This window comes from Anomaloglossus baeobatrachus, chromosome 4 (assembly GCF_048569485.1).
Source record: "Anomaloglossus baeobatrachus isolate aAnoBae1 chromosome 4, aAnoBae1.hap1, whole genome shotgun sequence".
Lineage (NCBI taxonomy): Eukaryota > Metazoa > Chordata > Amphibia > Anura > Aromobatidae > Anomaloglossus > Anomaloglossus baeobatrachus.
In genome coordinates, this window is record NC_134356.1 from 361,581,543 (window position 1) to 361,600,238 (window position 18,696).

Consider the following 18,696-nt stretch of genomic DNA (forward strand, 5'->3'; position numbering starts at 1 on the left):
CAGCTTCTCTTCATTTATCCCAGCCCTCTGCCACTCCCGGCTGCTTGATTGTCAGCAGAAACTAAGTGGTCTATAAGCAAAGTCGGAGACAACAGCCTCTGTCTGAGCTGTAAATCATGCTCCCTTGTGTGACGCCAGTTGGCAAGAACTTTAGAGAAGCCGAGGACTGCAAGTGCACTTGTAATGCTCATAGCATTGGCAGTAAAAGTTTACCATGGACAAAAATAAGGATTTCTCTGCAATTAACCATAGATTGGGATAAGTAGTATTTGGTTACTGCCTAAAACACTTTAGATAGGATCCCAATATACAAATACATGTTTTCAAAACCTATAATGGAAAATTAACAATTGAAATCTAATCTCAGAAGTTTATCATTATTCTATAAACAAAAATTGACAACTGAAACAGCAGTGATGCATTCTAGGGTTACTTATAGGCACTATGGCTTGCAGAGCCTACAAACTTCATTATTCTACATTGAAAATCACTAAATCCAGTAAAATATAGGTGCAATTTTTTATGTTTCATAATTTACCTTCACGAGATACCGTGTAGAAATACTTTTCCGTTATTTGGAATATCTCTATTCTTCCAGCATGAAAACAAACCTCTCCATGTAACAAATTATCTCAAAATGGTACTGTTGTACCACAAATTTGACTGAAGCCCAACCAATGTCAGACTTTTCAAATTACATACAAAACATTAAAAATTACATAAAAAATAATAAATACATGAAACAGGAAAACAACTGTTAGCAAGGGTAATCATTTCATGTGCATTATTACTTTTAGTTAAAAAAGAAAATACAAAAGGAGGAGAAATGCTATAAAAAATAGAGACGAGCACATAAAACACAGAATCCTTGATCTCTGTGACAGCAAAAAAACAAACAAAAAAACCCTCTTCAGGAAAGATATTGCAAAGTAAAACTAAAGAAGTGGAAGGCAAAATGAACATTATAAATTCAAGGTGAAGAATGACAGTATCTTATGTGTCACTGTTCGTTGCTGCTGAAGTGATTTTCATATATTGGTTAAAGATGGTCTCAAACGCTTCATCTCTGTGCACCATGGCGCCGAATATAAGGGGCTGCAAGAAAAAGTTTGACGATATTAAGTAGAACAGCGTAAATAAACAAACATTAGAACTTGGGCTCACAACTAGAGATTTGGAAGAGCCTAGTTTATCCGTCTCTAGAAACCCAAGCAAACATTTTGTCACCGCCGCCTGTGCAAGATGGCTTTCTGAGTTTGGCAGACAGGAGCCCGGCATCCACGAATATAGCGCCTTCAGTTGGCCAGACATATAGTAAGGGTAAAAATCCGGTAACGCCACCCCTCCTAGCTGCTTAGATCTGCATAATGTGGACAGTTTCAGCTTAGGTCTTGCATTACCCTATAAAAATCCAGTTAACAATGAATTTAGGAAGAGAAAAAAAGGACTTAGGAACTGGAAACGCATCATAACTAGAGATGAGAGAATCATATCACGTAACCCTGATCCACAAAGGTTAACAAAAGTACTATGTGGACAGGTGTTCCGTGAATTTCCCGAGTTTTGCGATTTGCCAGCCTGGCAAGATGTCATCTGTGCGGAGTAGCCCACAACCATGCAAGGACAGAAAAAGGACTCATGTGGAAAACGATCTGTTAGTTCACAGAGCTGTTCTGCTTTAGTTTGCATACTTTGTGGAACAGATTTGTTTTCCATATGAATTCATGGAGAGGAAAAGACAAAAAAAATTATATAAATAATACACTGGTGTTGATAAAGCCATTAAAAGATTAAATACCTTTTGTGCTGAGGGGGTTGTAACTGCAATTCCCATGCCAGATCCTGGGAGAACTGAAAGAACCTTATACTGTATAAAAAGAAAATAGGGCATTATACAATTTTTTAGGTTGATTACATAAAGAAAGAAAAAGAAAAATCACTTTCAAGGCTCTATATACCAATGTCTTATTGAGAACACTTGCTGCTTGTTAACCCCTTAACGACCCATGACGTACTGGGTACGTCATGGATCGTGTGCCGTTAATCCCCGCCCCCTGCCGTGGGCAGGAGGCGGCGATCCGCGCACATATCAGCTGTTTTCAACAGCTGCCATGTGTGCCTGCTAGCCGCGGGTGGAATCGCTTCCACCCGCGGCCATTAACCCCTTACATATATGCCAAAATCAGGCAGCGATATGTATATGCGCGCCGCCATGACAGTCACTTACCCTGCCCCCACCGGAAGTCACGTGACATGATCACGTGACTTTCGGTGGTTGCCATGGTAGCACAGGGTCATGTGATGACGCCTGTAGCTAACATGACTCACTTCCTCTCAATGCCAGAATACAGCCGGCATTGAAAGTAAAGCACCAAATCTGCAGTTCTCAGCTCTGTAGCTGAGATCTGCAGATAGTGCAGAGCGATCGGACTGCTGATCGCTATAGCCCCCTAGGAAGTCTAGTAAAATAAAAAAAAAAAAAAAAAAAAAAAAGTTTTAAAAAATTTAAAAAAAAATAAAAAAACCTAAAAGTTCAAATCACCCCCCTTTCACCCCATTGAAAATTAAAGGGTTAAAAAAATAAAAAATATACACATATTTGGTATCGCTGCGTTCAGAAATGCCCGATCTATCAAAATATAAAATCAATTAATCTGATCAGTAAATGGCGTAGCGGCAAAAAAAATTCCAAACGCCAAAATTACATTTTTTGGTCACCGCAAATTTTGCGCAAAATGCAATAACTGGAAATCAAAACGTAGCATCTGCACAAAAATGGTACCGTTAAAACCGTCAGGTCGAAACGCAAAAAATGAGCGTCAGATCCCAAAAAATGAGAACGCTATGGGTTTTGAAATATGGCGCAAAACGAGCGCCACTTTTTTTGGACAAGCTTGTGAATTTTTTTTAACCCCTTAGACACAAGTAAACCAACATGTTTGGTGTCTACAAACTCGCACTGACCTCAGGCATCACATAGATACATCAGTTTTACCATATAGTGAACACAGTGAATAAAATATCCCAAAAACTATTGTACGATCACACTTTTTTTGCAATTTTTCCGCACTTGGAATTTTTTTGCCGTTTTCCAGTACACTATATGGTAAAACTTATGGTTTCATTTAAAAGTACAACTCGTCCCGCAAAAAACAAGCCCTCATATGGCAAGATTGATGGAAAAATAAAAAAGTTACGCCTCTTGGAAGAAGGGGAGCAAAAAACAAAAACGCAAAAACGGAAAGTGCCCGGGGGCTGAAGTGGTTAAACCGCAATATTTGCCACATACCTGAAATGTACACTTAGCCCCTTCTTCTCCCATTATGTACAACACATAGTTCTCAAACTGTCATGCGTTCACATCATGGGGATATCACTCCATTGTAATATGCCTATAATTTCTGCTCTATAGAGATCACTTTTCAATAGTCATCTCAATATTATCACAGGCAAAATTACAGTTAAAGTTAACATCTGTATATACAGTTAGGTCCAGAAATATTTGGACAGTGACACAATTTTCGCGAGTTGGGCTATGCATGCCACCACATTGGATTTGAAATGAAATCTCTACAACAGAATTCAAGTGCAGATTGTAACGTTTAATTTGAAGGTTTGAACAAAAACATCTGATAGAAATTGTAGGAATTGTACACATTTCTTTACAAACACTCCACATTTTAGGAGGTCAAAAGTAATTGGACAAATAAACCAAACCCAAACAAAATATATTTTCAATATTTTGTTGCGAATCCTTTGGAGGCAATCACTGCCTTAAGTCTGGAACCCATGGACATCACCAAACGCTGGGTTTCCTCCTTCTTAATGCTTTGCCAGGCCTTTACAGCCGCAGCCTTCAGGTCTTGCTTGTTTGTGGGTCTTTCCGTCTTAAGTCTGGATTTGAGCAAGTGAAATGCATGCTCAATTGGGTTAAGATCTGGTGATTGACTTGGCCATTGCAGAATGTTCCACTTTTTTGCACTCATGAACTCCTGGGTAGCTTTGGCTGTATGCTTGGGGTCATTGTCCATCTGTACTATGAAGCGCCGTCCGATCAACTTTGCGGCATTCGGCTGAATCTGGGCTGAAAGTATATCCCGGTACACTTCAGAATTCATCCGGCTACTCTTGTCTGCTTTTATGTCATCAATAAACACAAGTGACCCAGTGCCATTGAAAGCCATGCATGCCCATGCCATCACGTTGCCTCCACCATGTTTTACAGAGGATGTGGTGTGCCTTGGATCATGTGCCGTTCCCTTTCTTCTCCAAACTTTTTTCTTCCCCTCATTCTGGTACAGGTTGATCTTTGTCTCATCTGTCCATAGAATACTTTTCCAGAACTGAGCTGGCTTCATGAGGTGTTTTTCAGCAAATTTAACTCTGGCCTGTCTATTTTTGGAATTGATGAATGGTTTGCATCTAGATGTGAACCCTTTGTATTTACTTTCATGGAGTCTTCTCTTTACTGTTGACTTAGAGACAGATACACCTACTTCACTGAGAGTGTTCTGGACTTCAGTTGATGTTGTGAACGGGTTCTTCTTCACCAAAGAAAGTATGCGGCGATCATCCACCACTGTTGTCATCCGTGGACGCCCAGGCCTTTTTGAGTTCCCAAGCTCACCAGTCAATTCCTTTTTTCTCAGAATGTACCCGACTGTTGATTTTGCTACTCCAAGCATGTCTGCTATCTCTCTGATGGATTTTTTCTTTTTTTTCAGCCTCAGGATGTTCTGCTTCACCTCAATTGAGAGTTCCTCAGACCGCATGTTGTCTGGTCACAGCAATAGCTTCCAAATGCAAAACCACACACCTGTAATCAACCCCAGACTTTTTAACTACTTCATTGATTACAGGTTAACAAAGGAGATACCTTCAGAGTTAATTGCAGCCCTTAGAGTCCCTTGTCCAATTACTTTTGGTCCCTTGAAAAAGAGGAGGCTATGCGTTACAGAGCTATGATTCCTAAACCCTTTCTCCGATTTGGATGTGAAAACTCTCATATTGCAGCTGGGAGTGTGCACTTTCAGCCCATATTATATATATAATTGTATTTCTGAACATGTTTTTGTAAACAGCTAAAATAACAAAACTTGTGTCACTGTCCAAATATTTCTGGACCTAACTAAGTAGCAGAAGAATGAAAACATTGCTTGTTACAAAATAGCCATAGAAGTCAATGGGATATCCTCAGACTATTGTCTATTAAAGGGAATCTACCATCAGGTGTTTGCTACCTCATCAGAGCAGCAAAATGTAGGGAAAGAGACAAGGATTCCAGCAATGTCTCATTTCGTTTACTGGGTGCATCAGTTGTGAAACAGTTTATAGATGTAGCAGAGTTTAGAGAATTAACCCAGCCTACATCTGCTTGTGTGTAAATGGTCTATTGAAAGTGCGCAGTTTGTCAGAGGTGGGGGCATGGCTGGTTGAGCAGGTACACTGGCAGCCAATCCAGCAGAGATAATCTCCTGTTGATAAAACACTAAATGTATTCAAACAACACAGCTTAAGAAGTAACATCTCTGAAATTAGTGTCTCAGCCCCTACATCATGCTGCCTTCAGCTTACATAGCAAAAACCTGCTAGTAACTCCCATTAAAACAGAGAAAAGCAGCAGCTCAGACAATATAGCTATCTGAATCTTGTACACAACACTAGTTTTATTTAATTCAATCAGAAAATAAAACCCAATGATTGATTTAACCAGATTTTGGGGCTATGTCTTTTTTCCCCACTGAGAGAACTGCTCTCTTCCTCCTGCCTCACAAGGTTCTGTATGATAGGACATGCAGGTCCTGGTAGTTTTGTTTTCTCCTGACCTGAAGCACTTTTCAGGTCTCGTGTCATGTGAACAGTCACATGCCTGAAATGTACTATAACATGTGATAATGTATCGTGTGTGTGTGTAGGTGTGTCTACACAGCATAGCTGTGGCTGAGTATCCGCATATACACAGCAGAGCTATGCGTACAGCAGAGTGAAGGCCAAGTGTGTATACACAGCAGAGCAGAGTTTGTAGGTACTGTGCATCCTGCAGTGTTGTGTATACGTGTGTGCTGCAGAGAGATAAACATAGCTTTACAGAATGAACGTTATGTACAAATACAAAGGCAACAGAGACTATTCTACCATAGTACAGTACATTACAATTAGTGCTATTGATCCTATTGCTACCCCCACTTTACACGGTCAGGGTAATTAGAATTATTGACAGGAAATATGTTTTTCCAGTTTTCTTCAGTCAAACACTGGGATGTGTATTCTGGTAATGAGAAATAAAGTTTTGGTACAGTGTCAGCCTGTTGAAAAATGATTGCTCTCAGTGAAAAAACTATAATCTTGTAGTTCTGATACCTTTTAAAGGCTAACGAAAATAATATAAATGATGTTATAAAGCAAGCTTTTGAGACTTCACAGGTCTCTTCATCAGGGACATGTCTATATACACTCCCTGACAGCAGTTCTGTCGCTTATCCATGTTATGTAAATAAAAGCTTATAACCGGACTTTAAATTCATCCATTGGTTTTATAAATTACTGTTTTGAAAGCTGAAACCCTCCCAAATTTGGTTTAGGTTATGATTTAACCCCTTCACGACCGCGGGCAGTAAAATTACGTCCTATTTTAACGTGACTTAACGACCAGGGACGTAATTTTACGGCCTAAACTTCATTTGATTGCCGTTCCCATAGCAACGGCTTTCAAATGATGTCCCCTACTGTTTCTTACAGCAGGGGACCTTTGCTTGACCCCAGGGGGGGTGGCATCACCATCCCCTATCGACGATCGATGTGATTGGCTGTTCAAATCTGAACCGCCAACCACATTGTTCGCACTAATTTCGGCAAAAATAATGCCAGAATTACTGCGATACTGTGAGATCCGGCTATGATCTGCTCTAGCAGCTTCAACAAATCATGGCCGGAGCTCTAAAATGTCGCCCCCAGCCCCTGCAGCACTGATTGGAGCGATCGTGCTATGATGCGCAATCGCTCCAATCAGTGTGCAGTGGGGCGGTCTGATCTGCCGGTGGCCGCCCTCCCCAGGCCTATGCTGACCTGCGAGCCCTCCCCCAACATGTCTGCAGCATGCAGTGGCTGGTACTTGTGGTACCACGCCACCACTGCTGCAGTCGCCGCCGCCGTAGCTGAGGTCACCGCTCCTGCTGCACGTGAGTACTGTGCTCACCTTGCAGCCCGTGCGCGCTCCCGTGATGGCCCGTGATGGCCCCTGCCCGTGCCCCCCTGCGATATGCCCTCCCACGCCCCGATCTGCCCCCCCCCCCCGACATCCCGATCTGCTCCCCCTGCGATCTGTCTGCCTCCCCCATTATCTCTATTCTGCTTCTGCAGCTCCCTCTCCGGTCTCCCCCTCTGCTCTCCCCCCCTGCTCTCCCCCCTGCTCTCCCCCGACGTCCTCTTACCTGTCTTCACCGGGTCGTCCGAGGTCTTAACTGGCCCGATCACATCTGCCTCCATCGCTGGGTCCTTCCTGGGCATTCTGCTGATCTGCCCAACGTCCTGCCTGCTGCTCCTGTAAAGCTGTTCCTCCTGCAGCTCTTCTGGTCAGTGATCCTCTGGGTACTGTGAGTATAACTTTTTTTTTTTTTCTGTATCCCCTGTCCATTTTTACACCTCATCTGTCCGTGCGTCCCGCTGAGCACTGATCAGGGATGCAGATAACGTATCTGCATCCCTGCTCAATTTTTGGCGTGACTTTTTTCCGTATCCCCGATGCTTTTTGTATCGCATCCATCTGTAAGTCCCGCCGAGCGCTGATCAGGGATGCACATAACGGATCGGCATCCCTGCTCAATTTTTGGCGTGACTTTTTTCCGTATCTGCGACGCTTTTTTGTATCGCATCCGTCCGTGCGTCCCGCCAAGTGCTGATTAGGGATGCACATAACGTATCTGTATCCATGGTCAATTTTGGCGTGACTTTTTTCCGTATCTGCAATGCTTTTTGTATCGCATCCGTCCGTGCGTCCAACCAAGCGCTGATCAGGGATGCACATAAAGTATCTGCATCCATGGTCAATTTTTGGAGCGACTTTTTTTTTTCCGTATCCCCGACGCTTTTTGTATCGCATTCGACCGTGCGTCCTGCAGCGGCCGATTAGTGCACCGCGTCTGTGCGTTTGAAAAGTCAAATGGCGTTCCTTCTCTTCTGAGCCCTGCCATGCGCCCAAACAATTACTTTCCACCACATATGAGGTATCTACATACTCAGGAAAAATTGCACAATACGTTCTATGGCGCAGTTTTTCCTGATACCGTTGTAAAAAAAAACAAAAAAAACTACCTGATTGATGCAAAAAATTTGTGGTTAAAAAAAAAAATCATTTTCACGGTTCAACGTTATCAACTTCTGTGGAGCCCCTGGGGGTACAAGGGGCTCACCAAATATCTAGATAAATTCCTTGAGGGGGTCTAGTTCCAAAATTGGGGTAATTTGTGGGAGAGCTCCACTGTTTAGGCACCATAGGGGGTCTCCAAACGTGACATGGCGTCCACTAATGATTCCAACCAATTTTGCTGTCAAATGGAGTTCCTTCTCTTCTGAGCCCCGCCATGCGCCCAAACAATTACTTTCCACCACATATGAGGTATCTGCGTACTCAGGAGAAATTGCACAATAGGTTTTATGGTGCATTTTTTCCTGATACCCTTGTGGAAAAAAAAGCTACCTAATTCGAGTGACAGTTTTGTGGTAAAAAAAAAAAAAATTGTATTCCTGGCTCAACATTATCAACTTCTGTAGAGCCCCTTGGGGCTCGCTAAACATCTAGATAAATTCCTTTAGGGGTCTAGTTTCCAAAATGGGGTCACTTGTGGGGGAGCTCCACTGTTTAGGCACCATAGGGGATCTCCAAACGTGACATGGCGTCCGCTAATGATTCCAACCAATTTTGCTGTCAAATGGCGTTCCTTCTCTTCTGAGCCCCACCATGCACCCAAACAATTACTTTCCACCACATATGAGGTATCGCCGTACTCAGGAAAAAATTCACCATGAAATTTATAGTGCATTTTTTCCTGATACCCTTGTGAAAAAAAAAGCTACCTAGTTGAAGCAACCGTTTTGTGGTAAAAAAAAAAATTTTTTTCTTTTCACGGCTCAACGTTATAAACTTCTGTGAAGTCCCCAGGGGTTCAAAGTGCACATCAAACATCTAGAAAAATTATTTGAGGGCTCTGGTTTCCAAAATGGGGTCACTTGTGGGGGAGCTGCATTGTTTAGGCACCTCAGGGGGTCTTCAAACACGACATGGCGTCCGCTAATGAGTGCAGCTAATTTTGCACTCAAAAATTCAAATGGTGCTCCTTGCCTTCCGAGCCCTGCCGTGTGTCCAAACATTTGATTTCCACCACATATGAGGTATCTGTGTACTCAGGAGAAAATGCACAATACATTTTACGGTGCATTTTTTCCTGATATCCTTGTGAAAAAAAAGCTACCTAGTTGAAGCAACCGTTTTGTGGTAAAAAATGTTTTTTTTCTTTTCACGGCTCAACGATATAAAGTTCTGTGAAGCGCCCAGGTGTTCAAAGTGCTCACCAAACATCTAGAAAAATTATTTAAGGGCTCTAGTTTCCAAAATGGGGTCACTTGTGGGGGAGCTCCATTGTTTAGGCACCTCAGGGGGTCTTCAAACATGGCGTCCACTAATGAGTGCAGCTAATTTTGCGTTCAAAAATTCAAATGGCGCTCCTTCCCTTTCGACCTCTGCCATGTGTCCAAACAATTGATTTTTACCACATATGGGGTATCAGCGTACTCAGGAGAAAATGCACAGTAAATTGTAGGGTGCACTTTCTTTTCTCCCTTGTGAAAATGAAAATTTTATGGCTAAAGAAACATTTTTGTGTTAAAAAGTAAAATTTTAATTTTTTCTTTCCACATTGCTTTGGTTCCTGTGAAGCACCTAAAGGGTTAATAAACTTCTTGGATGTGGTTTTGAGCAGTGTGAGGGGTGCAGTTTTTAGAATGGGGTCACTTTTGGGTATTTTCTGTCACCTCGGCCTCTCAAAGTCACTTCATATGTGATGTGGTCCCTAAAAAAAATTCTTTTGTAAATTTTGTTGGAATAATGAGAAATTGCTGATGACCTTTGACCCCTTCTAACTTCCTAACGAAAAAAATTTTGATTCAAAAATTGCGCTGATGGAAAGTAGACAAGTGGGAAATGTTATTTATTAACGATTTTGTGTGACATATCTCTCAGATTTATGGGCATACATTTTCAGTTTGAAAATTGCGAAATTTTCATAATTTTCGCAAAATGTCCTAAATTTTCACAAATAAACGCAAAAAATATCGGCCTAAATTTACCACTGACATGAAGTACAATATGTCACGAAAAAACAATCTCAGAATCGCCAGGATCCGTTGAAGCGTTCCAGAGTTATAACTTGTCAAAGTGACACTGGTCAGAATTGCAAAAAATGGCCCGGTCATTAGGGTGTTTTAGTGGCCGGGGGTGAAGGGGTTAATTAACACAGAAAGGTCAGATTTTGGCAAGACAAAAGTTTTGTCGCCTTGTCCTATAATGCACTCAATCCTAGTTTACATCCTCACCTGTGCTCACTAAATGATCGGTTAATTAGTAGGCGTGTATAAAAAGAAACCCAGCACCCCAGACCTTCACTTGAACTGCAACTTAACCTCTGACAATATGCTAAAAATCCACCCTGCGACCAAAGCCTTCATTATCAAGAGGCTGGAGACCAGATCCACTGCAGAGGTGGCTGGCACCTTTAATGTGTCTCAGCATCAAGTACAAAGAATTAAAAAAAAAAGATTTGAAGAGACTGGAGATGTTTTTGACAAGCCCAGGTCCAGGAGACCCCGCAAGACAACTGCTCAGGAGGAACGTTTGTTAGTTAGAAAATCCAAAGCCAGCCCCTCTTCCACTGCAGCAGAGCTCCAACAGGCCTGGTCACCTCAAGTCCCTATATCAACTAGAACAGTTTGTAGGATTCTGTCTCGAAATGGCCTCCATGATCGAATCAGTGCCCAGAAGCCAGCTCTAAACAAAAGGCAATTAAAAAACCATGAGGCATTTGCCAAGTCCCACAGCCTGCTAAACAGATGGACGTTGGAAAAGTGGCAGAAGGTGGATTTCTCTGATGAATCTTCAGTTGAATTACACCACAGCCGCTGCAAATACAGCAGGAGACCTACTGGAGCCTGTATGAATCCAAAATACACCCAGAAAACAGTTAAGTTTGGTAGTGGAAAGATCATGGTCTGGGGTTAAATTCAGTAAGTGGGTGTGCAAAACATTTGCAAGGTGTAAGGCAATATCAGTAGCCTAAAATATCAAGAAGTATCAGCTACCTCTTACATTCCCAATCATAAAAGGGGTCAAATTCTGCAGCAGGATGGTGCTCCATCTCATACATCCATCTCTACAACAACGTTCCTCCTGGAAAAGAAGATCAAGGTGCCCAAGGACTAGCCTGCCCAGTCACCAGAAATGAACATCATTGAGCATGTTTGGGGTTGGATGAAAGAGGAAGCTTGGAAGACAAAACCAAAGAATCTAGATGAACTCTGGGAGGTATGAAAGACTGCATTGTTTGCTATTCCTGATGACTTCATCAATAAATTGTATGAATCATTGTTGAACCGCATGGGTGCAGTCCTTCAAGCTCATGGAAGTCACACAAAATATTAAATATGGCTCTAACACCACAACTTCATTCACCACATATCTTTGTATTAGAAGTTAATTATTTGTTTGAATTTCACATTACTTTCTGTGGGCGACAAACTTTTGTCTTGCCAAAATCTGATCTTTCTGTGTTCATTAAATGATCAATATTTCAGCTTTGCAGCAACTTTATTTTCATAACCTAAACCAAATTTGGGAGGGTTTCAGCTTTCAAAACAGTAATTTATAAAACCAATGGATGAATTTAAAGTCAGGTTCTAAGCTTTTATTTACATAACATGGATAAGCGACAGAACTTCTGTCAGGGAGTGTATATTATACCATGCCTCTGCTCTGTTTGTGTATATATTTGTGCTTCTTCAGAGACTTTGGTATACTATGCCTGATGAAGAGACCCGTGGAGTCTCGAAAGCATGCTTTGTAACATTATTTTATTTCAGTTAGTCATTAAAAAGGTATCAGAACTACGCTGGTACATTATAATTTTGTTTCTCTTACTGAGAGCAATCATTCTGGTAATGAGTGTCCAATAATCCAAACACTATGGCAATTCTTAGACAGTACAAACAGTAGACCTTCTTGAAATACACTAGATTAGTGGACCTTGCAAGTTTGATAAATTGTCTAAATTGAATAACGTCTAGTTAAGTTTACACCCTCTTTTTGTTGATGATAATGATTAAGGATGCGAAGAGCATTGACAGTCTAAGGATATATTTTTTACTTTTTGGTATTTGAAATTTTCAATTCTTTTTGTTCAGTTCTCAAAAACCAAAATATATTAGACATCAAAGATCCACATGAAGAAAATAGGAGATTAAAAATGCAATCCCATGAACATAAAATGAGAGAACCTGGAAAAAAAAAAAACGACAAAGAAAGCCCCAAAAAACGTAAATCTCCTCTCACCCCATCTGTTCCCCAATTTCCACAGATTTGGTAGTATCAATAATTTCAAATACCATATGGATTTTCAAGAGAACCTGCTACATCAGCCATCATTTTCTTTAAGCAATTGAAGAAAAAAAGAATTGTTGGCACAACCACTAAAAATACAAGTTTTTCTCCTTAAGGGTAAAAAAATAAAAAAATCATCCCCATTGGTTGCAGTTAGACTACGGGCACTGTGTACGTCAGAAAAGCACAAGTCTGCAACCAATGGGCGCCTGCATTTTTTTACATTTTTTTTTACCCTTTTAATGGATTTCTAATAAAGAAGGCTTTTGTATTTTCAGTGGCTGCACCGCCAATTCTTTTTTTCTTCAATAGCTTATGTTGCTGGTCTGCAACTGAATAGGCACCCCCAATTACAAGGTAGGGTTTGTAAAACGCTTTTTGGTAATGTGGAAACAATTATAACACACAGATGTGCCGACCTATCCCTATTCTTACTTTGTGCAGACATTTTGCATTAGTATGGCAGGCTAGACCACATCCACTTTCTAATAAGCCATGCTCTTTTTCAATAAGGCCTTAATCCCTCACTGGACAAGGTATAAAAAAGTATCTAAAAAAGATATGATAAGCATGAAAATGTAATGAAAGACACGGCCAAAATTACACTTGAAACTTGGCACATTTAGCTTTAAAAGGTATTGTCCGGTCTTAATCCAGAACTCGATAGTCACTCTATGTGACTGCAGACTTCTGAATCCTTACGTCGTGCGCACTATGCGCTGTGAGGACTCACCAGTGTCAGAGTCAGGTGTTATATGTATACCCCCAGACACAGTCCCACTAGATGGGCGTGGCCTGGCTCAATACACTTGATTGCTGCGGCCTCACTCAACGCAAGTCCTATTCTGTCCAGGACTATGCATATCACTTACTCGCAGCCACGTGACCGCCGTTTGTTTTACCATGACTATCTTGTGCTACTGCACTATATATGTTTACGATGGAATCAAGATTGCTCAAAATGCAGATGAGGTCTTCTACCTATTGCCCTAATAAAAATGATGAGTCAAATTAAATTACCCCATACGGATTAATATAAAATGTTCAATATTAAAATATTAAGACTACCCATTCCACAAATTATTCTAGTCACTCACTTTCTTAAAGGACAGAACAAAGGATGGAATAAAGTTTTTAAAAAGCTGAACAAAAACTTATGGAATTTATAATTGTAATTCAATGACAGAGTAAACAGTGAAGACAAAATGATAGGCCATATAACAAAAGTTAAAAATGGATAACTGAAGTGAAAAGAGGATCCAGTCCATGTCAAGGTGAACACAGAAACCATAAAAGTACCTTCTGGATGTCTGTTATATCTGTTAATTTTATGACTTTGTTCCTCTTTGATGACCCAGATTTGGAGCTCTCAAAGCATAAGTAGCTGAAAAACAAGGTTAAATAAAAGCAGGAATTATTACAAAAACAAGGTTTTTTTAGTTAGCTTTTTTGACAAGAACAAATGTGTTATTTTGAACTTTAATATTAATTTGGGATAGGAAACCAGTATCAAATTGATGGGAATCCCACTGCTTGTAATCCATCTAGCTGGTATATAGTCTTTTATACAGCTGCCCGTGGTCCTGCAGCACTGTGGCACTCAGTCCTATTCACGTGACTTTGACCGAGCTGCAATACCAGGCACTACCACTACAAGATGCTTTCAAGTTTCCATTCACCAAAGCGGTTAAAGAGAATCGGTCACCACATTTTTGCCACTTAATCTGAGAGCAGCATATAGTAGGAGCAAAGATTCGGATGCCAGTGGTGTATCACTTACTGGACTGCTTAGTGTAGTGTTGATAAAATCACTGTTTAATCAGCAATAGATCATTAGAGGACTACTTGGCGTGCTTCCAGGTAGTCCAGCATATTCATCAACTCTGTATAACTGCTAGATCTGCAACAGATTGCTGATCCTTATACTCCCCTAAGGGGACTAGTAAAATAAAAAAAAGAAAAAGTTTAAAAAAAAAAAAAAAAAAAACCCCTAAAAGTTCAAATCACCCCCCTGTTCGCCCCATTGAAAATGAAAGGGTTAAAAAAAAACCAAAAACACACATTTGGTATCGCTGCGTTCAGAAATGCCCGATCAAAACGTAAAATCAATCAGATCGGTAAATTGCGTAGCGGCAAAAAAATTCCAAAAGACAAAATTACGCTGTTTGGTTGCTGCAAGTTTTGCGCAAAATGCAATAACAAGTGATCACAACATAGCATCTGCGCAAAAAGGGTACCATTAGAAACATCAGCTCGAGACGTAAAAAATAAGCAGTCACTGAGCCATAGATCCCGAAAAATTAAACAGCTACGAGTTTCGGAAAATGGCGCAAAACGTGCGCCACTTTTATTGGACAATCTTGTGAATTTTTTTAACCCCTTAGATACAAGTAAACCTATACATATTTGGTGTCAAACTCGCACCGACGTCAGGTCATCACAATGACTCAGTTTTACCATATAGTGAACATGGTGAATAAAAGATCCCAAAAACTACTGTGCGATCACACTTTTTTTGCAGTGTTTCCACACTTGGAATTTTTTTCCTATTTTCCGGTACACTATATGGTAAAACGTATGGTTTCATTTAAAAGTACCCGGGCACACATTCTAGAAAAATGAAAGTCTGAAACAATGGTCTTTGAACTTCAGTTCGCTTGTTTTATTGATGCAAAGGACAAAAATATCTGACGTTTCGGCCTTCACATATAGGCCTTCCTCAGAGATGGTCTATATGGCTATGAAGGAAAATAATATTCGAGTAATGGCTCAAAAAGATGGAAACTTCATGATCTACACGATTGCCTTTGTATACATCAAAGAACCGGTAGGTCACACACAAGTGATATGAAGGTAGCTGACTGGAAAAATCAGTTTATGTAATACTAAATCAGGTAGTATGTGATAAAAGCAGGACTGCCACACTGACATGTGCCTTTCCACAAGTAACAGAACGTAGACTGGTAGCTAATGTGATCCCTGGATCAGGCTAGTGCGAAAGCTTCCTTTTGTTATATATAAAAAACAGCAGGGAACACACGGGTATTGATCGGCACACCGGAGTCTCTCCATTACAAGGAATCCATCCCGTTTTCCAAATTACATTATCCCCTGATTCAGAACTATCTGGGCCCATTATCCTATAGGATCAAGACGGTAACAATAGGCTCCTCATACCCTTTGGGCACTGGCTTGTTTTTTATATATAACAAAAGGAAGCTTTCGCACTAGCCTGATCCAGGGATCACATTAGCTACCAGTCTACGTTCTGTTACTTGTGGAAAGGCACATGTCAGTGTGGCAGTCCTGCTTTTATCACATACTACCTGATTAGTATTACATAAACTGATTTTTCCAGTCAGCTACCTTCATATCACTTGTGTGTGACCTACCGGTTCTTTGATGTATACAAAGGCAATCGTGTAGATCATGAAGTTTCCATCTTTTTGAGCCATTACTCGAATATTATTTTCCTTCATAGCCATATAGACCATCTCTGAGGAAGGCCTATATGTGAAGGCCGAAACGTCAGATATTTTTGTCCTTTGCATCAATAAAACAAGCGAACTGAAGTTCAAAGACCATTGTTTCAGACTTTCATTTTTCTAGAATGTGTGCCCGGGTTACCTTTTGCTACTAATTTAAATTTTTCTCGGAGGCACCAGCAATATATTGAGTGAGCCAGACTTTATTCTATACTGCTCATTTAAAAGTACAACTCGTCCCGCAAAAAAGCCCTCATATGGCAAGATTGACAGAAAAATTAAAAAAAGTTACGGCTCTCGGAAGAAGGGGGAACAATAAAAAAAAAAAAAAACAACCACACAAAAAAAAACGGAAAACACCCTGGGGCTGAAGGGGTTAAGGGCAAAGACTCAAATACTTTCCACTTGAAGAATTCTGGACCATTGTTTCTTATGGATGAATGTCGTGCCATTCCTCTGCTCTTCTACTTAGGCAAAAAAATTAAAAATACATTTAGAACTGGGAATTCTCAGTCCACTTGTCAGAGCTTTTTGTCTCGTGGACGGCTACGCTCAACACTGATTGGACAGTGTGACAATGCATCTATACACCCTCAAACGCTAATCACCAAGTTTTCATTTTACTGATAAGTTTTTATGACAAATAAGAACAAAAAAAATAAATAAGTACAGTTACTCCAGAATGGTTATATCATCAAAAATAGATTTCTGAAAACAGACAAGCTAAAACAGCTGATGGGTCTGCTAAGCATTTTCAGATCTAGGAACTATATAAATATTATGGCTACCTGCACAGCCTGTAATTTACTCTATCCTCTTATATGTATAATATGCTCATAGAATAGAAGACTGATGACTTTGAGAGACATTATAGGTTTTGCAGTCATGCCTGTACTAAAGACCCCACACATCCTTCTGTAGAAATGACTGCAGATATTATGATGACATCACATAGGCAAAAAAAATATAATCACAAAGGGTAAGCCACATTAACCTCAAAATTGTTAACTAGTGAATGGCTGCATTAAAAAGAGCTACAAAACTCGGTTTGTAGTTAGGAGGTCCAAAGGACCGCTGTCATTTACAATGATACCGTGTTTCCCCGAAAGTAAGGCCCTGTCTTACATTAATTTTACCCCCAAAAGTCCCACCCTGCCTTACTTTCGGGGGAGGCCTTACATTGGAAAAAAAATGACAATCCTCCCCCCTGCAGCCTCCCCATTGTTTGAGAGTCTGGCATCCACCCCATCCTCCCCCCTGCAGCCTCCCCATTGTTTGAGAGTCTGGCATCCACCCCATCCTCCCCCCTGCAGCCTCCCCATTGTTTGAGAGTCTGGCATCCACCCCATCCTCCCCCCTGCAGCCTCCCCATTGTTTGAGAGTCTGGCATCCACCTCATCCTCCCCCCTGCAGCCTCCCCATACAGTGGTTCTGCCCCCCACTCTGCCACCACACACACTGACACATACGGTACCGGTACAGCCCCACACGGCACCCACACACATATTGTACCGGTACCGTACACACACACACACACACACAGCCCCATACGGCACCCATACACATACCGTACACATACCGTACACATACCGTACACACACACACAGACACACACAGAGAGAGTTTCGGAACTTACCGTTACTTTCCTTCTGTTTCGATCTCCTCTGCGGTGCCGGGGGGACGATTCAGATGCCAGGGACGCTGGACCAATCGGAGCGAGCCTGCAGGCGGTGACGTCGCGGCTGATTTCGGCCAATCAGCTGCGAGCCGGCTGACTGGCCAATCGCAGCTCGAGCTGAGGGCCAATCAGCTGCGAGCCGGCTGACTGGCCAATTGCAGCTCGAGCTGAGGGCCAATCAGCTGCGAGCCGGCTGACTGGCCAATCGCAGCTCGAGCTGAGGGCCAATCAGCTGCGAGCCGGCTGACTGGCCAATCACAGCTCGAGCTGATGGCCAGCAGGGAGCCTTGCGGGGGCCATTCACCGGAGGCGGACCATGGGTGGCACGAGACTGGAGAAGGCCTGGATGGAGCGAGGGAACAGCGGCAAGTTCCTGTACTGTCCCCAGTGACCCCACCCATATGTGGCCTTACATTACGCCGCGACCACCACCCATAGGCGGCCTTACATTCCCCGGGCCCCCCGCTACCCTGCCTTACAATCGGGGGGGTGCCCTACATTGGCGGACCCCCCGAAACCCCCACCCTGCCTTACTTTCGGGGGGGTCCTACTTTCGGGGAAACACGGTAGCAAACCTATTATGGACAACTTACTTTTCTGTGACATAAAGCACACCATTTCGGATGTAGTCTGTCGGCATCTTCCGATCTCTGTTAATCAAACAGCAGCGCCAGCCTGTGTCACAAGCTAGAAAAGAAGGTGGAAAAGGTAACTAACAAAGGGTACTAACTGGGTATCATCAGTCATCACCAATGACTAATCTCCTAAAAACCGCTAGTCATTTTTTTATTTGATATTTGCTATATGCTGGGATTCAAAATTAGTTGCTACTTTTTTTTACCTTGCATAACATTTGATGAAAATTGCGTGGGAATCACTGAAAAGTCTAA

At 41.7% G+C, this 18,696-nt stretch overlaps 1 protein-coding gene across 3 annotated transcripts in view; it reads right to left on the reverse strand.

Moving 5' to 3' along the window:
- Positions 1 to 757: 757 nt before the first annotated feature.
- Positions 758 to 18,696, reverse strand: part of GRAMD4 (GRAM domain containing 4) — a 179,028-nt gene continuing 161,089 nt past the window's right edge. For all 3 annotated transcript variants that reach the window (XM_075345114.1, XM_075345113.1, XM_075345115.1), the window contains 4 exons: positions 18,400 to 18,493; positions 13,943 to 14,027; positions 1,799 to 1,867; positions 758 to 1,095 (listed from right to left, as the gene is read on the reverse strand). In XM_075345114.1, the coding sequence (XP_075201229.1) occupies positions 994 to 1,095; positions 1,799 to 1,867; positions 13,943 to 14,027; positions 18,400 to 18,493 (350 nt within the window). In that variant the 3' untranslated portion in view covers positions 758 to 993. The remainder of the gene's footprint in view (positions 1,096 to 1,798; positions 1,868 to 13,942; positions 14,028 to 18,399; positions 18,494 to 18,696) is intronic.